The sequence below is a fragment of the Pinus tabuliformis genome, chromosome Q (genome assembly GCF_031772625.1).
Source record: "Pinus tabuliformis cultivar Carrire ecotype Pingquan chromosome Q, CPIR1, whole genome shotgun sequence".
NCBI classification, from domain to species: domain Eukaryota; kingdom Viridiplantae; phylum Streptophyta; class Pinopsida; order Pinales; family Pinaceae; genus Pinus; species Pinus tabuliformis.
Genome location: NC_142296.1, coordinates 100418709 through 100441879, shown reverse-complemented (window position 1 = coordinate 100441879; position 23171 = coordinate 100418709). Strand labels below are relative to the sequence as shown.

General features: G+C 42.3%; 1 protein-coding gene across 7 annotated transcripts in view; it reads right to left on the bottom strand.

Annotated features, from left to right (window-relative positions):
* The window catches only part of LOC149218427 (uncharacterized), a 374566-nt gene that overhangs the window by 251798 nt on the left and 99597 nt on the right, over positions 1 to 23171 (bottom strand). For all 7 annotated transcript variants that reach the window (XM_089383979.1, XM_089383978.1, XM_089383980.1 and 4 more), the window contains one exon: positions 12855 to 13026. In XM_089383979.1, coding sequence (XP_089240105.1) covers positions 12855 to 13026 — 172 coding nt within the window. The remainder of the gene's footprint in view (positions 1 to 12854; positions 13027 to 23171) is intronic.

The window sequence follows — 23171 nt, the reverse complement described above, 5'->3', positions numbered from 1 at the left end:
TTCTCTTCTCGATACTCTAAGAAACATTCCCTAATTCTCGTCATATGCCACGAGGAGGCTCCACTGTATATATACCATACTTTTGATGATGCAGCACTAGTCATGCATGCCACTTCTTCCAACCTGGAAGCCAACATAGAGAAATCGAAATCTCTTTCTCTTGTGCAATCTACTAAAAATCTGCGTGAGTCCCCTGAGGTAGATGCCTCTGCATCATGGTCTCGAACCATAACTGATTTTCCCTTTCTATCTCTGATTACTTGCTCTGATATCATGTGAAAATTCGATCACTACAGCAATTGATTTACTTTTCCTACTTATTTCACCATAAGTTATTCATGAAATTACTTCAACAAACATTAAAATAAATATTGCTGCAGATATCACACCGTAATACAGAAACAAACAGATGCACAAGAATCAACACATTGACACAGTTATTTTGGACTAATGTCCCCAAAAAAACCCAATGTGGGAAAACCGGTGCAGCAAGGGAGGATTTTATTATTCAACAATCTTTTAGTACAACAGGGTGCCAAACTGGCTTACCCACAAATAGAAAAATTTTCCAGCACTTCTTCTGAACCCAGCGTAGGCCCTACTGACCTCTGCGTTAGCCTGAAACCCTATGCGTCAGCCTATTGAGGCTTTGCACAGCCTCTTTGGCCTTCTGCGTCACTCCTGCAGCCTCTACGTGGATGATGCAAGCCTTGTTGGCTCTACGCAGTGTCTGCTGCCTCTGCGTGGCTTTCTCTGGCCCTGCGTCTAATCTCTTCTGCCTCTGCGTTGATCTCTTGTCTCTCTGTTCCATACTTGCTACCTCCTTACTCTTCTCCAAACCAATGGTTCAATTTCTCAGCTAACCCCGCTCCAGAAATTGAACTGACTAGTCTCCCTCAGTATATTCTCCAAGTGACCCTCAAGCCTCCTCTTATACCTTTTTCGTTGAAAAATCAACGATCGAGATTAAGTCCCTAATCAACAGCTAAGATTAGATCTGGCTTGATCCATGTCTTTTGGACCATTCTAACACAATTTCATATTATTACACATTAATATTTTATTTTTCCTAAGTTTAAACTTAGGGACTCCATTAAAAATATTAATTATTTTAATATCTCCTGAACTGTTTAGAATCTGTCCAAACCCTTCTGGGTATTGGAGATCTTATGTGCCCCAACCTCTCCACCAAATTTCGTGGCTAGAGCACATCCGATGCTACCCCAAATCAACACCCTCCTACACTTATATACCCAAGTGTGGGTTTCCCTTATTATAGCTGCCCAATGTACCTTGACAAGTGGTCTGGATGTTTCCCCTAATCCCCACTCCATCCCATCATTATATCATTTGCCTCCTACCTCTTAAAGGATGTACTATGGACATGCCATCCCCTTTAGAATTTGAAACCCCCTAAGAAGGTCCTTGGTTAGCCCCCTTTTGAGCTTGGAGACACTTGTACTTACCAAAGCCCACTATGGAAGGGCATGCCACCATGAAGTGTCCCATTGATCCTATAACTTATAAGCATTATTACTTGATTATTCTAATTATTTGTTGTATTGGAGGGCAGGGGAACGCATTGGATCTTATGCAGGATTGCAGGTGGGTCTTCATTTAGCATTTTCTCTCCCTATATGGTGTCCTAGCCCTCTAGAAGGCCACATTGGCACTTGTAGGGTGAGCGTTGAGAGCCATGGGCCTCCACCATAGCCAAGATGAATTCATGGATCCCCAGTAGTGTTTGTTGATTGCTTCTATTCCACATTTTGGATGAAGATGATGCACCTGGTTCACCATGCCCAGCCGGCTCCACAGATGCACCATACACTTGGCGGATGTTCGAGGATCCAAAGGATTGTTCCCCACAGCAGAGGTAGGGCTTATGTCATCATTCCAACCCTTACAGGTGGTCTATAGGCATTTCCGATCCATTTGTAGACCCATGTGGGTGACCTTGTGCACCCACACCCACTTGGGAGCACCAGAGGTTTTGGCTTGGAGGATAAGGGGCCACCTCCTTGTCCACCATGATGGGAGTCCATTCATACATTATGGCACCCTTTTGGACTTCATTAAGCCTCCACAAAGGCCCAACAACTCACTCAATTGATCATTCGACCTTGTTGAGAGGCTTTTACTCATGTAGTATTGAGCTATTTGGTAGGCTTGTCACCAAAACTTCTTGTTATTATGCACATTATTTTATTTTAGGGGCTAATTTAGGCCTAATTAGCTAAATCAGATTCATTGGGAAGTGTATAAATAGATGATGAGTTGATGGGAAGTGTATAAATAGATGATGAGTTGATTCATTCTCTCATCATCATTTGGATTGATCATACTCTCTTGTGATATTTTCGCTATTCTCTTTGAAGGACAAAATTGGATGGATGGATGAATTTTGATGTTTGGATATCTTCATTTTTGTCTTGGAGCTTCTATATTGGCATATTATGATGATTGGATATGCTTCTTCTCACATGTAAGTGCTCTTTTAATGTTATTTTGTCATTCTTTTCTGTCACATTAATGATGTTGGGAATTTCGCTATACTAGGCCGAAATTTTGCTACTTTTCTTGCATGAAAGAGTTGCATCATGTTATGGACCATGTTTGAAATTTGAATAAGTGAATGTTCCGAGAGATATTTCATTGAAATTTATCTTGACAAATCATCACATATTTCACATTGAAGTATAAAGACCTTGACGCAGTTTTTCTCATGGCCTAATTGTCAAGCGAAATTGTTCTAGAGGCCACCTTGACTAAATGAAACCATCCTAATCATTGGGATCTTCTTGACTCCATTTCTCCCAAAGGAATAGGCACTGGTCTTCCATAGGTTATAACCATAAATCATACTCTTGATCACCTCTCCCTCTTCCTTATAGGCCTAGCCTCCATAGGGGACCTAGGGCATCACATTTCTCACAAATTGCCCATCAAAAAAATTTGATCTCCTAGCCTCTACTGCATTGTTGTGTCTCCTAGGGGCCCTCCAATTTTGAAGCCATTTTAACAGTGGGATCTTGAGATACTTCAAGCCCTAACTACGAGTTTGAATCTTGCCCTTTGATTCCCTTGGTTAGGGTCCTCATTGAGATCATTGGGTGGAGATTGTTGAAAATTCTTCCTTTGATCTGCTTCTCCTCCTCAATTAGGTCAAGCATACCCTTGATTGATCAATTCCACCCCCTTGACCTAGTTGTGGGTCCACTTGGTCCCGTGTGGTCCCATAACTTTTGGAAAGTAAATCTTCAAAAACCATTCGGAAACCAAGTCTTCATAAGGGTTTAAGGATTAGGTTCCTGCTTGAGAAGCCTCATTCCCTAAACCTAACCTCTTTGCCCTTTCAACTTGCCTCTTGGGCAAGCAAGCCATATATTGAGCCTCTCTTATGAATAGGCCTCTTTAGGAATCATCCTTTCCCCTTTTGTTGACCCATTTATCTAGGTGATTCCTTTCATTCTGGGTCTCCTCCCATTGGTGAAAGCCTGTAAAGAGTAGGGAGATTTAGCTGAGGTGACAGTGGGTTATTGCTCCATTGTTGCCCTTGACCTAGCAGTTGCCCCTCTAGGATCCCCCTTTAGGACCCCTGCTAGTTTGAGCGCTAACATGGTCTACAATATCAACCAGATAAAACTCAGGTGGTGTATTTTTCAGTTTCCCTAGGACGTTAGAGATCTTCATTTATAGCATGATTACATCCTCATGACATGCATCATGGGGTCAAGAGACTTGGCATGGAGAGGCAAACTTGATGTTAAAAATTATGTAAAAAATTGGCCAAACAAAACCCAAGTGGTGGAATCCTCAAATTCTTTGCTTTGTTATAGTCCTCACTCAATCTCGAGTGATGAGTGAGCTTTTTGATCCTCATTGTATATGACATCATTTAAGGCTTTGGACAAACTAATGTGTTAGGCAGAGGTATTTGCGACAGATCCAAGGCATTGAAGACTCCCAAATTTAATGTCTCTTTTATAATCCATGACATTGAACAGTTGAGCGTCCACCATCTTTCCTGTCACTGAAGCTAAAATTCTCTCTTCATCTCTTGTTTGAAACTTTTCATTGTATCTTAAAATTCTACAATAAGAGAGAATGGTTTCCTGCAAGTCTGGATGTCAGAGGTATCCATGGCCTTTGAAGATGTTAGGGTTGTTGATGTATGTTGCACCATGATTGGTGGGCCTCTTAGCATCATGGGCTTACTTGGTAGGCTTACTGTAGTGACTACAATTAGTGCCAAAGCTTTATCCAACCCTTCTTCTTCATCGTCATCTCCTTCTATATCTTCTATTCTGAGCCTCTTAGAGCTAGACTCTCCCTCCTGGTCTATCTTTGTGTCATCAACCTTGGTTCTTTTGGTGCCAGACAACTTCAAAGTCTGTGGGTATGTTGGAAGGAGTATTTCCTTGACTTCTTCAAAAGTCAATTTGTTGGTTGCTCTCTTTAGGATGGACCTTGACAAGTGCTTGTGTGTCTCTTTCCCCTTATCTCTTCTTTGATTGTAAATAACATCCAGGGGATCATATACCCATTCTACTCCTTTTGCAAAATGTAGTTCTTCCAATATCTTTTGCACTTTATCTTGAGCTCTCCTCATTTTGGCTATGAATGGCCTAATTTCTTGAGGTAAGTAAAATGTGATTGCTACTTTCCTTGATGCAAAATGCAACTAGTCACTGATAAATCTCTGCCTGAGAAGCTCTAATGCAAATATCCTGGGTGTGAGGAAGCTTGGCAGCAAGTATGGCTTATCTTCGAAACCATAGACTTTGACTAATGTACAGTGTTCTAAGAGGTACCAATTCCATGTTTTCCATATCTCATTCATTTCTTTCATTTTTGGGATAACTCTAAGCAGGGATGCTCATGGATAAGTTGATAAAAGTATTAACATAAAAGATTGAATATAATATAGAATTTCCATGTTGTTTGGAGTTCTTCTTACAAAAGGTATCCATTCAATAGTAGGAAGCACGACATTGGATGAATCAGCTAACCTAGGGGCTAGGTATTCCAAGAAATTGTAGTTATGGTGCATGAAGAGGTAAACAATGTATGATTGATATCAGAATGCGTTGGTGAACCGGAAATTCATAAATTGTTGGTGGGTGGTATCTGATATATATTGTGGATAATCAGAAAAGTAGTAGGTTGTGTTATCGCAAAATCTAAGAGGGAAACCCTACAAAACAAAGAGCTAGACTAAGTGCTTAAAATGGAACAATGGCCCACTGTCACCACAACCAAGGTCCCTTGCTCTTTAAGGACTTTCATTGATGGGAGGAGTCTTGGTATAATATGATCACCTATGAAAGGTATTCTAGGCTTATGGTATTAGGTGATAGGTTAGAATCTCTCAAGAAAGAAGCAAATTTGTGGTGCAAGGCTTGAGCAATTCACTTTCTACAAGAGATGTAGGGATAAGGAGCACAAGATCTAGGGTTTTGTGAATTTGCTTGGTCAAAGGTACTCCCGAGGTCAAGGCTATAAAGAGAAAAAGTTTCTTGTGATATACTTCAACAAATACTAAGCTCATACAACCTTCAAAAATTCCCCAAGTTGAGGAAGGCTAGCTAGGGTTTCCCTCTTAGGGCAACACCTAGGGAAAGAGATTTTATGGACAAAGTCTAAGTGGATGCCCACCAAACTTGGAAGTCAAGTACCAAAGGCACTTAGCATGATGTTTAGGCTTTTAGATGCCCGCAAAACCTCTCCCAAGCCAATTCGTTCTAATCCCTAGTTAGACGTCCTACCTTAAGAGGACCGAAATTTTCAAGAGAATATTTATGGATAAGAAATAAGGTTGACCACTAAGGATTTGGATTAGTGCCTTGTCCTTTGGGAATATGGAGTCTAGCAGGCTCAAGGTGAACTAAACGGTTTCTAAGGAGGCTATAAATTGATGCCCTAGGTATCAATTTCTAGCATTTACCCACTTCAAAAGATATTAGAGTTTGACGAAGAGTTTAAGAATTCATCCACACTAGGAACATTCATTACATGCCATACAATGAATAACATATGCAATACTCAACTAGAAAGCACTTCAAAAATTGATTTTCAACAATTAGGGTACAATTTAGCACATTCAAGAAGCAACAATTCCATACATTAGACAATTTCAAAAAAAAAAATTATCAACATTAAGCACTTACAAGACAACATGTAATATATCCATCCATTATCCAAGAAGCACCTCCAAGGACAAGATCGAATTAGCTGCCAAACATCGAAATGCATCCAAAAGATCTCCAATAGCCAAGAAGGAACAAGTGCGAAATTCTTCTAAGTAGAATTATCCAAGAGATGATGATGAGAGAATAGGAATTGTCTCACTCCAATTTTAGCCTAACGCCCCTCAAGTCATAAAATAATGGGCTAACACTAAGTGAGGTTGCAAGCCAACCTCATAGGCAATGAAAAACATAATAATCAACCCACAAAAGAGGCGAAAATTTGATTTCATGCATGCATAGGCCCTTCTATGGCATCCATTGGGCTCCTCTAGTGCAAAAGTGAGTGTAAAGGGATCCATAAATCATGATTTAGGATTTTTCCCTTAAATCTACATGCAAATCACCCTGTGGACCCCAATTTTGTGTTTGGGGCACAAAATGGGTCTCATGGGTCTCCTAGTGATAGAATAGCATGATACAGCTCCAACGAAGAGGGCTTTGAGGATGGTGTTAGCCCTCCCATGTATCAAGGGGTGAGACAAGCCTCATATGGGACACGAATTGGCTGCCAAACCATGTGATCATTGCTAAGCCAGCTAGGGCACACCGGTCCAAGTGCATCATCTCATGGATAATCTGGGGCAAAGTGCAGACTGTTGGAGGTGTTGTAGGTGCCCATTGAATGGAATGATGATTTAAAAGTAATAGGAGTCCCATGGCTCTCAACGCTTTACCTGTGGAGTGTCATAATGCTCCTCTAGTGAACTTGGGCCCCAGCTAGGTTGCCCAACCCATGATGAAATCACCTTTCGATCACACAATGTCCTTTGTTGAATCTTCACCATTAGGTACAATCAATCATTAGTGCATCTAAGTGAACCAAGCTTGTTAGTCAAGGGAAAATTGAGACTTCATATGGGCCTTCCCTTCCAAATTTGGGGCTTTGATCACGTAATAGTGTTACCTCCCTAAGTAGGAGTGGCTAATAGATGATCCTATTAGGTGTTCCCAACCCCTAAGGGGAAAGACAGGTCCCTAGTACATCCTTTAATCAATAGGTGGCATGTGAATAATGATGGAACAGAAGGGGGATAAAAGGGGTTTCAGAGCCATATGCCATGGTCAAAGGGGTAGCAATGATGAGTAAATCCACATATTGGGCATACAATGTGAGGAGGGGGTAATCGTAGATGCATGAGTTACCCCAACCTTTTTTCCCACCCCTCTTAAAGCCTTTTTCCTTTTCTTGATTTTTCTTTGTATTACTGCTCAAAACTCTAGGAAATGAGAGCATGTTGTGAATGATGTGTAGCAGTGGTTACCCCCTTAAAGGTGGGGCATTTCATCGCCCACCAGGGGTTGGGACATGCAAGGGTTCATTTTAATGATGTAGTGGGGCAACATTGGCCCCAAGGACCAAGTGGTAGCCATCATAATGATAAGCGGTAGATCTCATACTTGGCTTTTGCCCACGCACTAACATTAGTGTCTCGGCCATCTTTTGCATTTTATATTTTTCTTCTTTTGTTTCTTGCTTACGGCCATGATATATGTTTAACTTTTCTTTTAGTTGCATCAACCTCTGAGCCATCGCTTTCAAGCCCAAGCTAGATATGTGGGCAAGGGGAGGGGGGTATGCTGGCACCTTGGACCCATTGGTCATGTGGACTCAGTCAGGGGAGATGGTAAATAGGGTTCATAATGTGCAGAGGGAAGTGTTACCCACCATTTTGTGGTTGATATCCATAGAAGAATTATTTTTTTCTCCAAGATGGTCCCAAGTCAATAGCCACCAGCAACCAGCTAGCTCATTGTGCCATTTCTCTGCCACTTGAGCTAGCCATGTGGTCCCTCACCCATCTGCCATGATCGTATGTTTGAAGGTGGGCCTCTCGAACCCAAAGGTATGCCTTGTCATTTGGTAATTGAGTATTGTAGTTTGCTTATCATGGACACTTCTAGGCATGGATTAATGGGGGGATTCAGTGGAAAGAATGGGCTAGGTCGATGTTTTTGTCCCCTAGACCCGTTTGGGTACTAACCTTGGATTCTAGTCCCTTGGCATCTCTTCTACTGACCATTTGGCTTTAGGGATGGTATTTCATGGGAAACCCTGATTTTGGTTGTGTGGTCCCGCTCCCTTATCCGGATATATTACCCCCTTTTCCATTCATTGCTTCCCTTTTCATCATTTCTCCCAGCTGGGTCCACATAGGGCTAGCTCGCCCCTTCCCCTTGCACACACCTTGGGTCAGGCCTAGAATTGCGCTCAGACAATGGTGGAGAATATGTCGACAAGGACTTCACTGATTTTTGCACTAGGGAGGGCATCAGAAGAGAGTGGACAACTCCTTAAAATACGGAGCAGAATGGAGTAGCAGAAAGGAAGAACAGGACTATCGTGGAAGCAGCTAGGGCTATGATGTATGATCAAGATATGCCAAAAGTCCTGTGGGCAGAAGAATGTAGCACGACAGTCTATGTCCAGAATAGAACTCCTCATAGGGCATTGGGCAAGATTACACCAGAGAAATTTTTCACCAAGAAGACATCTGAAGTTAGCCATTTCAGGATATTTGGGAGTTCAGCATATTGTCGTATACCCAAGGAGAAGAGGAATAAGTTAGATCAAACTACAGAGAAAGGATATCTAGTGGGATATAGCGAGGACGCTAAGGAATATAGAATCTATCTTCCAGGGAGCAAGAAGGTAGTAGTTCAACGAGATGTGAAGTTCATGGAAGATAGGGCCTTCAGAAAATCTCAAGAAATGCCTTCCAAGGAGCAATCAAAAGATGAGCCGTTGGTCAAACCACTTCAACCAACGGAAGCCAGTACCAAGAATTCTCCTTCAGAACAAGAGGAATCACAGGAAGAGGAAGAGCTAACAGATGCACCTACTACCAGGGGAAGAACGAGCCGAGAACTCCGACAGATTCTGCGGGATGCAGAAGATTTCATCGGTGCACCCAGGAACAATAAAAGGGAGCGAAGACAGTCGAATAGATATCAGGCCTTAGTAGCTCAGGATGGGGAACCTTCCAGTTTTCAGGAGGCAGCTCAACATCAAGTTTGGATGGATGCGATGGTAGAGGAATACAGCTCTATAATGGTGAATGATATTTGGGAAGTAGTGCCTAAGCCTCATGACAAATCAGTGGTAGGTTTGAGATGGATCTACAAGATCAAATACGCTGCAGACGGCAGTGTGGAAAAATACAAAGTCAGGTTTGTGGCTAAGGGGTATGCTCAGAAGGAAGGAATAGACTATGAAGAGACCTTCACCCTAGTAGCCAGGTATACATCTATTAGAACTGTGATATCCCTTGCAGCACAGATGGGGTGGGAGATTCATCAGATGGATGTCAAAACGGCATTCTTGAACGGAGTGATAGAAGAGGAAGTATACATTGAACAACCAGAAGGCTTTGAGACACATGAAAATAAATCTCATGTATGCAAATTGAAGAGAGCCTTATATGGGCTTAAACAAGCACCTAGAGCATGGTATGGTCGAATTGATGGCTACTTACAGAAGATGGGGTTCATCAAGAGTGACACAGATCCAAATCTCTACTATCTGGTTGTAGAGAATAAGCCTCTAATCCTAGTACTATATGTGGATGATCTCTTCCTAACAGGATCATCTAGGCTCATCGACGACTGCAAGAAGAATCTAGCTACAAAATTCAACATGAAGGATTTGGGACAGATGCATTATTTCCTGGGGTTGGAAGTTTGGCAGCAGAAAGGGGATATCTTCCTTGGACAAGGGAAATATGCCACAGAAATTCTGAGATTCAGGATGCAGGACTGTAGGCCTATGGCTACTCTAATGATCACCAACTGGAAGAAAATAGATGCATCATAAGACAAGGATGTTGATCCCACCTTATACAGGCAGCTCATAGGGTCCCTGATGTATCTGGTCAATACCAAGCCAGACATTTGTTACGCTGTCAACACCCTCAGTCAGTTCATGGTGGAACCAAAGAGGGCGCACTGGGTAGCAGCCAAACATGTTCTCAGATATATACAAGGAACAGTCGAGTATGGACTCTTATACACCAGAAGCAATGACATTAGACTAAGTGGGTTTACTAATGCAGATTGGGCTGGAAGTTTAGTAGATCAGAAAAGTACCTCTAGGTACTGTTTCAACGTTAGATCGGGGATGACCTCCTGGTGCAATAGGAAACAGAAATTTGTAGCTCTGAGCTCAGCCAAAGCAGAATATATGGCTGCTAGCACAGCTTCGTGTGAAGCCATATGGCTTAGAAAATTGTTTGTAGACCTATTCAGAAGAAGGATGGAAGCAACCAGGATCATGTGTGATAATCAAAGTTGCATCAAGCTCTCTGAGAATCCAATATTTCATGATCGGTCAAAGCACATTGATATTCAGTGTCACTTTGTCAGAGACTATGTCCAATGAGGAGTTGTGCAGTTGAGAAACACTCCTAGAGGAGAACAGGGGGCAGACATCCTCACCAAGGCCTTTGGAAGAACCAAGTTCACTTATTTCAGGGAGAAGATGGGGATGGTAAAGAATCCATTTCAGTAGAAGAAATGGATAAGTATCAGGCGTTGCAGTGCTATGAGCAGCATTTGAGAGAGAGTTGCAGTGCACATGCAGTGTTGGGAAGAAGGACCAACAGCAGCACGGATGCAGAGGGAGCTGCAATACAGATGTAGCAGTGGCAGTGGTAGAGCCATGGGCAGCAGCACAGGAGGCAACAGTGCAGAGGATGTTGGGCAGCAGAACAGGAGGCAACAGTGCAGAGGATGTTGGGCAGCAGGTCAAGCATCAGCACAGGTACTGATGTAGGATGATCAGGGTGATGTTCAGTGTTGGAGCATTACTAGAGCACATTCCTCGCTAAGAGGGAGTGTTGATTTGGGGTAGCATCGGATGTGCTCTAGCCATGAAAATTGGTGGGGAGGCTAAAGTACGTGAGATCTCTAAGACCCAGAGATCGTTTTGGAAAATTCCATCCAGATGAGGAGTTATTAAAATAATTAATATTTTTAAAGAGTTCTAAGTCTCAACTTAGAAAAATAACGATGAGAAGCTTCTAAGAGATAAGGATCAAGTCTATTTTAATCTTATCCGTTGATTAGAGACTTAATCTAGGCCGTTGATTCATCAACAGGAAAAGTATAAGAGAAAACTTGAGTGTCAGTTGGAGATATACTAAGGGAGACCGATCAGTTGGAGATACACTGAGGGAGACCAGTTAGTTCGATTTCTGGAGTGGGCTTGCTAAGAAATTCGAACTAGTGGTCTAGATTGCAGTGAGAGGCAGTGGGTACATAGCAAAGAGGCAAGGATAGTGCTTGAGGACTAGTGCAAAGATCAGAAAGGCAGACGTAGAGCCAATCAGAAAGATGCAGAGGCAGTTGGATTGCACAGTAACTAGAGGGCCTACATGGGTGACGCAGAGAGGCCAAGTGTTGACGCAGTGAGGCAGAGGGTCTGGGAGCTACGCAAAGGCTAGCTGGGCTGACGTTGAGCCTAGAGAAAGCGTCAGAGGATTTTTGTGGTTATCTTTGTTGGGTAAGCCAGTTGGCTCCCTAGTTGTATTCAAGAAAGCTGATTAATAAAACCCTCCTCTGCTGCACTGGTTTTCCCGCATTGGGTTTTTCCGGGGACAATTGTCCAAAATAACTGTGTCGATGTGTTTGATTCTTGTGCATGTATTTGTTTCTATATAATGGTGTGATATCTACAGTAGAATTTATTTTAATATTTAATGAAGGGATTTTGTAAATAACTTATTGGAAAATAAGTAGGTAAAATAGATCAGTTGCTGCAGTAATAGAATTTCTGTTTAGAAATTTTCACACCTATTACTTCCCAAACTTATCAAATAATGCATGAGATGTAAGATCTAGTTCAGAGGAATCCCTGAACATGCTACTTTATTGAATATGTATCTTTAATGAGGTAGACAAGGGAACCTAGCTAATGTTTCAAAAGTTCATAGTGTAGACCCTTCATGTCCATGGCTTTATTAAATCTGCAAATTATAAATAGCCGGCACTCTAGAATCCAAATATAGCATACTGTTTGTCAAATCACAGCCTCAATGAATATTCAAAGAAAAATGTAATTAATCATAAAGGCATACATGAATACATGCCCAGACCATTCTTCCAAGAAATGAAAACAATTGAAATGCAGACAAAAGCAACAAGAAGGGCATACAAGATTAGCAGTCAACATAAAATATTACTGGAATTGCTATTCACTAACAAGACATTTCAAAAATGATATCACTTCGGGATCAAAACAAACATATCAAAAAGAGTACAATTCCAATCAAATTCAATCCCAACCAGAACCATTTTTATGTATATCTTAAGCAGTCTCAAAAATTCACAAAAATGTAAGGAACATAAAACATGCATATGAGCAGCTAAAACAAGCAATAAAATACATGCAGAATCTCTGTAGATCTGTCTCTTAACTCCAGAAATCTCTTGCATCTGTGAGAAATTAAGTTGTTTAGTGTTCATAGGTAATTCCCCTTCTAATAAGCATAGAACAGTTCACAAGAACAACCCTCCCCATCATATCTGCTAAGGAATTAAATGCTTATTACAGAGTTTTCAAGTTACCAGAGAAAGCCAAATCATTTCCACACACATACAGAGACTGACCTCTTAATCCCACGAAAACAAATTAGAGGGTCCTGGAACTCCACAGTTCTACTGAAAAGCTTCCAAACCTTTTCACAGTTCTTCCAATCTGCTTCTTGTTTTTTCAGCAAGCGACAAAGAAAATCTTTCATTGTATACAGCACAAGTTCTGTTTTGCCAATCATTTCTGCATCTGCATGAGAAGCAACAACTCAGTTTTAGCATATAGCCATATAAAGTTAAAAGTATATAAAACTCAGTTTTAGCATATAGCCATATAGAGTATATAAAAACTCAGTTTTAACATATAGCCAGATACAGTATATAAAAACTCAGTTTTAGCATATTGCCATATACAGTATATAATACACATGAAAACAATTCAAATTCAAATCCCCAATTACATGTGAACAATAATAAATTCCCCGCCATCAAGAACATCAAATAAATAGTAAGCCAGATGCAGATAGATAAGAGAAGATATTTTTATTAGTCTAACAAATGACCACAAAAGTATATCAATGGGACTAAAAGAGTACAATCAATAGGTGTTGGATTTCATCAGAAAGTTTCATGAAAATTCCAGCAATGGATTTAAATGGATCTTGATGGCAACAGACTGCTTCAGTTAGTGGGTTGAGGAAGCACCCCTCAGGTCTTTTTCCGGTACATCCATCGATGATTTTTTGGAGACTCTAATTATTACTAGATTCCATGCGCTGAAGATCACTAGAGAGTCCAGAATCCAGATAATGCTCATGTTTTGAGATCTGCATAGTTGATTGATCTCAGGTCACAGTATGGGATTCTACTCTCTCATTCATGTAACTACTATCCATAGGGAATGACCTTGCTGAATTGAGCAATGAAAACTTGTTGATGATCATTAAAAGGAGAATTGGGGACAACAAAAAAAGCTGGGACAGCAAGCTAAGGTCTTCCTTGTGAAGTGACGGCATCACAAAAAAAAAATGCCACTGGTAACAGCCCTTTTGAACTTGTTTACGGTGTGGATGTTGTCTTACCTATCAATTTAAGGTTGCCGGTGTATAAGTATTACAGCTGCTTACCACTAACTCGGAAGCACTACAAGCCCATGTTGACTCTTTGTTATAGTCGGACGAGGACCATAGGCATGCTTTTGATCACTTCAATGATTACCAGAATAAAATCAAGCAGATTTTCTATAAGAAAATCAGGAATAAGATATTGCAGCTTTGAGATATGGTGCTACTATGGGGCAAAGAGGAGAAACTGGGGAAGCATGGTAAGTTCGAAAGCCTCTGGTTTGGCCTTGTTACCCACGCTTTTGTTGGGTAATAAAGAAGGCTGAGAGATGGTGGATTTCTGAGAACTATCAGTGCACATGTCAACCCTCATGTGCATGAAACTTAAACTTGGCTAAAAGCGGAAATTGCTGAGCAATGGGTTTACAATTTTGCAAGTGGTCAATATGAGTGGTGTACATTTGATTCGTGTTACCCACACATGTGGCTGACCTCTAGAAGAAAAATTTCTCCTGATGTTTCAACTAGACAGCCAGCAGCCCTATCATGATCCACAGATAGCTAGCCTCACAAACGCCTCTCATGCATTCTCTAGTCTGTGCTTTCCTTATCTAGCCTACTCATCTGATGAAGGTGGGTCATCAAATATGAGGTACATTAACCAATTTTCTGTTCAAGTGCTTTCATTTAATGTTTAAAGGCATTCTAGTATGGATCACGGGTTGAATTGGATGATAGACCACTTTTGACTGTACATTTGTTCCCTTGCTTCATCTTGGTGGTTATCACTTGCCCCTAGTCCAGTGTGACCTTCCTTAAGGCCTTTTCTTTCACTATCTGGGAGGGGCACAAATTGGAGGCTCTAGTTGATATTGCATTTCCATGATAATCCACACTTAACACCTTCCATCTTCTCCATGTATCCACATCCCATTTTCGGGTCATTGTTACCTATCACCAGTATTGGTTCCCTTTTTTCCACATTGAGTAGGGGCCTAGAAACTTTTCCCTAAGAGATCGATGTAGCAGAAAGATAGGAAAAAGCATGAGCCATATGTCAAAATTCAAAATATTGGCAGAGATAAATGAAAGTGTAGTAGACAAAATCCTAGCTTGAGCTCTACCCCCCTCATTAGCCCTCACTCAATTCCTGGGTAATGCATGAACTATCTAAATGAAAGGAACTTTAAATATCCCAACCTGATGAGCAAGGTATCACTTCATCTTTAAGGAGTCAATGTTGAATCAATGAAATTTTGGAATCCAAGATATATATGTGAAAATTAATGACGAAAAAGGTGCACAGGAGGAATGGTAAAAAATTAAAAATAGGCCAAGGAAAGGAGTAACTCAGGCCCCACAATTGCTCCCTCTTCACATCATAACGCTCAAAGATGTTGTGAATTTTACAGTAGGTACGAAACAGTGACATCCTCCATGAAGTAAACCCCACATCATGTTAATGATCATTTGCACCTGTTGATTGATGGGTCAGCCTAGGAACTATTCCTTCCCTTAGGGTTGGAAGCACCTAGTAGGGCCTCGTGATGATCCTCCCATACCTAAGCAAGGTAACTTGTTTACAAGTCATAAGCTAGAAAGACATTTGAAGATGATGCTTGTGTAAAGTACTTTGATGCTTTTAACATTATATGGCCCACTTTGATACTCTTGTGGTTTATGCACCTATGATCTTGAAGTCACTTAATTAGAAGAGTATGTTGCTAGATATTTGATCCCAAGTATAACTGCCATCTCTTGAGGGATTGTATGATGCTCCTCCAACACTTAAAGAGGATGTCTAGCCCCACTTGATGACTCCACTAGGCACTTTGACCTAGAATATTGACCATTTATTGAGCAACGTTGACCTTAGGATGCCTTCAATGCAATTGATGACACTCTTTTCTTCCTCTAGGAATTGAAATGTTTCCCTCCAAATCCAGGATCTTGCTTAGAGAGAGATGGTACCCCAAAGCTAACAGGATGCCTCTAGGATAGCATTGTACCTATTTAATGGGCGTTGCCCTATTTTTGAAGTGATTTGATGATGATTATGACTTGAATTTCCTTTATAGGGGATTGTGTGTTAGTTTTTGTAGCATCAGATGTGTTCTAGCCACAATTTGGTGGAGAGGCTAGAATACATGAGATCTCTAAAACCAAGAAATCATTTTTGGAAATTCCACTTAGAGATGGCTTAATTAGATTATTAACCATTTTTTAAATATTTCCTAATTCTAAACTTAGGAAATATGGCTAATTAATAATAATTAATTAAGTCAAGGTGAGAATTCTCTAGAAACTCACACGGATTGATCCAGAAATGATTTGAGACATTGATTAAGATTTAATCTTGGCCATTGGAGTCCAAACAGGAAGATATAAGAAGGGATCGATGTGGTGATGGAGAATTCACCAAAGTCAATTGGAGAATTCGATTTTCCACAGTAGCAGCAGTCAGTGGCCAGAGAGTTTGAGCTTCAGTGAGGCAGCAAACATAGTGAGGGGCAGGGACAGTGATCCGGAGGAAGTTTTACAAATCCAGATAGGCAGCAGCAAGAGGGTCGAGTTATTCCCAGTGAGGCAACAGAGGACTACGCAATTGCTTCAGAGAAGCAGTACGATTTGCTGGAGAGAAATTCGTTCTCAGTTCCAAAGGCCAGGCAAAGGGTCCAGAGTGCCGAAGAGGCGATTTCCTCAGCAGTGACAGGAAAAACAACTTCATTAAAGGCAGGGTGGAGACTTGAAGTCGTAGGGTCTGTGCAAAGTAGCACAGAGGCTGACGCAGAAGGTCCAGGAAGCCGAGTTTTCTGAAGGAAGTTGTGTCAGAATTGCTTGTGGAAGAAGGGTAATTCCCTTAAAATAATTTTGACCAGATTTTCTTACTGTTTGGATTGCCAGATGGGCATCCACAGAGTGTACTCAGATTTTCACTACTGCATAATAATAAAAACCCTCACTGCTGCACGAGTTTTCCCAAGTTGGGTTTTTCCGAGAACATTTGTCCGAAAATAACGATGTCATTTTTATTGTGTGTGCTAGTATTTTCTCAGTTTCCAACGCTATTATTTGCACAATATTTTACTTGTGAAGGTTGCAGTGTGATTTATTTGATATTTGTCGTAGCAAATAAATTGTTAAAATTAATTAACAATTAGAAGAATAATTTCCAGTTGCTGCAATAGGATTCCAGTTTTGGAATTTTCACATGGTGTCATAGCGTCATTGATCAGCCGAGAAGCTCAAAAGCGAAGGAAAGAATTTCGCAGCTCAGAGGGAGCAGCAGGCCAAAATTCTCAAAGGCAGCGCAATGCTCAGATAGGTAGGACAAATTGTTGGGCCAGCAATTCAATTTTCAGTTGGAAGGGTACAGAAAATTCAATTTTCCCAAGATAGTGATTCCAGTAGTCAGAATGAGCAATTGTGGCTCAGATTTTCGCTGAGCAGATTCGTGGTTGGACGCAGAGGGTTTTGTTGCAGGCTGCAAAAGCAGAATCCGCATCAGGTGGAAGAGAAAAGCATACATAGCAGAGGGAAAATTTTCCTCAAGGAACTTCGAGTCTTCGAAGTTCGAATTTCCAGTTGCAAATTGGCAGTAGCAGCTAGCATATTTGCGCATTCCAAAAGGGAGTGCGAATAGCAGAGCAACAGTCGAGCACAAGAAAAGAGGGAGTTTTCGACAATTCCAGAGATGGCTACTGCATGGCTTAGAAATATGGATAGGTTGGATGGAGCTTCCAACTATGTCATCTGGAAGGCTAGAATGTCCTTCCTTCTAGATGAATATGGCCTGAAAGCCTACATTGATAATGTAGTGGCAGTTCCTCAATATGCAGACCAGCTCAAGGAATATAGGAAGGAGATGGTGTGGGCGAAGCAGTTGATCCTGGATGGAGTTTGAGACCATATAGTATCACATATAGTGACCAAGGGAACGACCAAAGAGATGTGGGATGCTCTCTCCACGCTATACCAGGGTACTTCCGAGCAGCGGAAGATGTTTTGGAGAAGCTGAGATGCATCAAGATGCAGAAGGGGGAAGGCATAGATCCTTTCCTCATTAGGATTCAGGAGGTTTGAGATCAGTTGTCAGTTGTTGGGGCAGTGCCTCAACCTTCAAAGCTAGTACAATTGGCACTCAACACTATCTAAGAGGATTGGCAGGTCTTCGTCCAAAGTATATTGGGAAGAGACACGCTACTAAGATGGGACAGAATGTGGGCCGATTTGTAGCGGGAGGAATTGAGACGAGTTTTGTTGAAGAGCTCCATCAGTGGCAACAGTAGCAGAAAATCGAAGGTGGTGAAGGAGGAGGAGAATGTGGCCCTCACATCAAAAGGTCCCATTCAAGAGCAAGGGGAACAGAGAAAGAAGAAGTACCTGTCAAAGGTCAAGTGCTTCAGATGTGGTGACCTCGGTCACTACAGCACGCAGCATCCTCTCAGGAAGAAGGACAAGTCAGAGAAGCAGGACTAGCAGGCAGCGTTAGCTGACATCAACAAGTTGTCCTCCAGATTGGAGGAAGACTTCGCTATGATGGCCCTCATACCTCCAGGTGTGAGGTGGGGTGACTTAGAGTTGTAGCCTTAGAGAGCTACAAAGATTGGGCAGGGTCCTTGAGGAGTCCACCTCATGAATCATTACCTGGCTACAAGGGCCCATAGTATTCAATAGCAGGATGGATTAGTGTTGGAGGTGCAGTCAAAATTCCAGAGTGACAGTTGCAAACTAGTTGCAGTCAAATGTTGGAGAGCACAGTGCAGAGTTGGCAGCAGTGTTGAGTGGCATAGTGCAGAGTCACAAGCAACGCAAATTATTTAGAGACAGAGCAGAGGATAGTAGCAGTCAAGACTCGGGAGAGGCATTTTTCCAGACAGCAGCAAACCAAACGCCTTGAGGAGAAGTTGGTTCAAGCTGAGTGCAAAAGTGATTGCGCTAGGGTGACGCAGTAGCTGCGCAGAGCCAGTTTGGACGGCTCAATTTGTGCTGAGGTTAGAACTCGGATTTGCCTGTGGAGTGAGGAAATTTCCTCACTAGATTTGTCTTGCCAGTATTTCTCTGTAGGATTGCCAATTTCGACATCCAGTTGTACTCAAATTGTTTCACTGCTGCATAATAATAAAACCCTTTGCGGTTGCACCAGTTTTCCCAAGTTGGGCTTTTCCGGGGACTTTTGTCCAATAATTTTGTGTTATTTTTATGTGTGTGCTACCATTTCTTACAGCATTTATTCTTCTGCGGTTTTATTTGTGTAGGTTGCAGTGTGGGTTATTCAAATTTGTTGTAGGAAATAGTAAATAAATTGTTAACTTAAAATAACAATTAGGAGAATAATATCCAGTTGCTGCAATAGGATTCCGGTTGTGGAATTTTCACATGGTATTAGAGCAGAGTTGATCAGCCAGAGAGCTTAGTAGCGAAGATAGAAGGAGTTTCGTTGTTCAATGTGGGCAGTAGATCGAAACCCCAGAGGCAGCGCAGTCACTTTGCCGAGAGGCCAAATTTCTTGATGAGATTCGATTTTTCTGAGTAAGGGATAGAAAAATTCAATCTCTCCAGATCAAGGGATTCCAAAGGAAAAGGGAGCAGCCCACTATTTCGTAAGGCAGATCTCTAGCTAGACACAGTAGTTTTGCAGCAGTTTGCTAGAGCAAATCTAGCGTCGAGTGGAAGGAACAAGATCACACACTAAGGGCAAATTTTCCTCGGGGAATGTCTAATCTCAAGAAGTTCGATTTCCCTTGCAGATCAGCAGTCGTTGTGAGCAGAGTTTCTCACTCTAGAAGGAAGTGCAAATAGCCTAGCAGTCGTTGAGCAAAAGGGAAGAGGAGATTTTCGACATTTTTTGAGATGGCTACTACTGGTCTTCGTGATCAGGATAGGTTGGATGGTGCTTCCAACTATGTCATCTGGAAGGCAAGGATATCCTTCCTTTTGGATGAATATGGCCTGAAGCCATATTTTGATGCAGTGGTAGCAGTACCCCAAGATGCAGATCAGCTGAAGGAGTACAAAAGGAGATGGCGTGGGTGAAGAGGTTGATCCTAGACAGAGTCCGAGATCACATTGTTTCACACATAGCTGGCAACGGTATTGCCAAAGAGATGTGTGAGACTCTCTCCACGTTGTACTAGGGCACTTCCAAGCAGCGGAAGATGTACTTAGAAGAAAAGTTGAGATGCATTGAGATGCAGAAGGGGGAAGGCATAGACCCCTTACTCACCAAGATTCAGGAGGTTTGAGACAAGTTGTCAGTTGTTTCAGCAACACCTCAACCCACAGAGCTAGTGCGATTGGCACTAAACAGTGTCTCCGAGGAGTGGCAGGTATTCGTCCAAAGTACTTTGGGCAAAGATACCTTGCCAAGTTGGGATAGGATGTGGGCCAATTTGCAACAAGAGGGGTTGAGGCAAGCTCTTTTAAAGAGCTCCATCAATGGCAGCAACAACAACAGCGGACAAAAACAGGTGGAGGAGGAGAATGTGGCCCTCGCATATAAGGTTCCTAGTTAGGGATAGGGGGAGCAAAGAAAGAAGAAGGACCTGTCAAAGGTCAAGTGCCTCAGGTGTGGCGAGTTTGGCCACTACAGTACCCAGTGTCCTCTCAGGAAGAAGGACAAAGAGGAGAAGCAGGACCAGGCAGCAGCTCATGCCGAGATTGATAGGTTGTCCTCAAGGTTGGAGGAAGACTTCGCTATGATCACTGACATACCTCCAAGAGTAAGGTGGGGTGACTTGGAGTTGTAGCCCCAAAGAGCTACAGGAATGGGCAGAATCCTTGAGCAGTCCACCTCATGGATCAATACCTTGCTATGCAGGCCCACAGTTTTCAGTAGCAGGATGGATCAGTGAAAGTTGATGCAGTCAGATGCCAGAGTGACAGTTGCAGAGTCTAGTAGCATTCAGATGCTCGGAAGCGCAATGCAGAGTTGGTAGTAGTGTAGTTGGCATAGAGCAGAGTCAGAAGCAGCGCAAAGTCTTTAGTAGAAAGAGCAGTAGCTAGCAATAGCCAGAGACTCAGGTGACAGACACATCATACTGATCACAGCCGATTCAATATTTAGGATGCTTCTCAGTCACAGTTGTTGTAGTTGCAGCAGCAACAAATGAGAGGGAATTGCAGTGCAGATGCAGTGTGGGCAGTAGAGTTAGCAGCAGCACAGATGCAACAGATATCAGAGTTGCGCAGTGGTTGGTATGCAGTAGCAACCAAACATCAACAGCGTGACAGGAGGTGATGTAGAGACAGGGCACTGCTACATGATAGGTAGTAGAGCACTAGAACACATTCCTCGCTAAGAGGGAGTGTTAGCTTTTGTAGCATCGGATGTGTTCTAGCCAAGAAATTTTGTGGAATGGCTAGAATACAGGAGATCTCCAAAACCCAAAAAATCATTTCTAGCTTAATTAGATTATTAGTGTTGATTTGGCGTAGCATCAGATGTGCTTTAGCCACAAAATTTGGTGGAGAGGCTAAAGCACATGAGATCTCCACGACCCAGAAATGGTTTCAGCAGAATTTAAACAGTTTGGGAGATATTAAAATCATTAATATTTTTAATGGAGTTCCTAAGTCTAAACTTAGGAAAAATAAAATATTAATGTGAATTAATATAAAACTGAGTTAGAATGGTCCAAAATTCCTGGATCAAGCCAGATCTAATCTTAGTCGTTGATTAGGGACTTAATCTCGGCCGTTGAATTGTCAACGAGAAAAGTATAAGAAGAGGCTTGAGGGTCAGTTGGACAACACACCGAGTTGATCAAGAATTCGATTTTATAGGGCAGGGCTTGCTGAGGAAATCGAAGGAGTGATTAGAGTTGCAGCTGAGGGGCAATGAATACAGTAGCAGAGAAGCAGAGATAGTATTGGGAGCATCAACGCAGAAGCAAGGAGAGGGTTGATGTAGAGCCAAGTAGAGGCCACGCAGAGGCAGCCAGGAGCTATGCAGAGCCTGAGGAGGGCTAGCATGGGAGACGCAGAGGCTCCAGAGGTTGACACAGAGCCCCGAGAAGCTGACGCTGGGCCAAATAGGTTGACGTTGGGCCAGAGAGGCTGACATAGACCCTAGAGGCTGACGCTGGGAGATGTCGTGGGACAGATTGGAGTTAGAGAGTTGGATAGGGTGACGCAGTCCCTATCAAGGTGACAGAGAGCAGCAGAAGTGTTGCAATGTTGCTGTGGGATCGTTCCTTCTACGATTTAGTCGGAATATCTGTCTCCGACTGAGAGGTACTACTGCCGAGGGCATTCTCTGTTGGGTGAGCCATTTCTGGCACCCAGATTATATTCTGAAGCTGCTTAATAATAAAACCCTCTAATAATTGCACCGGTTTTCCCGCATTGAGTTTTTCCGGGGACATTAGTCCAGAAATAACTGTGTCACTTGTGTTCTTGTTTCTTTTAGTTGATGATCTGTATGTGTTGATATTGTACTTGTATTTATTTTCAGTATTTACATGGTAAATAACTTGTTAAGTAACTCAACAAGTAGGAAGAAATAAATCAGATAGTACAGGAAGAATTTCTAACAGATAGACTTAGAAATTCCAACATGGTATCAGAGGCAGGTTGCAGATCACAGGATAACTAAAGACATCATCCGAGCAGAGCAACAGCAACGGAAACAGCTATCCCGAGTGACAGAAGTTGTTCCTAGCAGAAAGCAGCAAGAAAGGGGTGACGCAGAGAGCCTGCGTCATCAATTCGAGCTAGGAGGAGGATCAGCGTTGAGGCAGAGAGGAGCAGACCTGACCTACGCAGTACCCAGTCATCTTTCTCAGCCAGGAAGGATCGACGCTGTGGCCAGGAGGTGCAGATTGTGCCGGTGCCAGGATTGCACAGAGCCTAGAGGCTCTAACCTTCAGACTGTTGGGGCATAGGAGGTTGTGGGTAAGTTTTGGAGCGAAGTTGGTGGGGTACTGTGGTCAGAACATTACCTAACAGTGCAAGACCAAGGAAGAGGGAGTTGCTGCCGAGGATTGGCATAGGGATTTCCAGAAGGGAAATCGAGGCTCAAAGGGAGTCAAACTAAGAACTTCCAGACAGGAAGTAGAGAGACTTGAAAGAGTCGAAAGAGGATCAGCAAAATGGCAGTGAATGCGCTAAGAGATCAACATAGACTGGACAAAGCTTCCAACTTCGTAGTCTGGAAGGCCAAGATCTTGTCCATTCTAGACAGGTATTGCATCAAATACTTCGCCTTGAAAACGATAGCAATCCCGGTTGACCCAGCTAAAAATGACAAGTACGAGGAGGCAATGGCCAAGGCAAAGTGCATCATCTTTGATGGTGTTAAGGATCATGTGGTGCCACACATTGCCAAGAA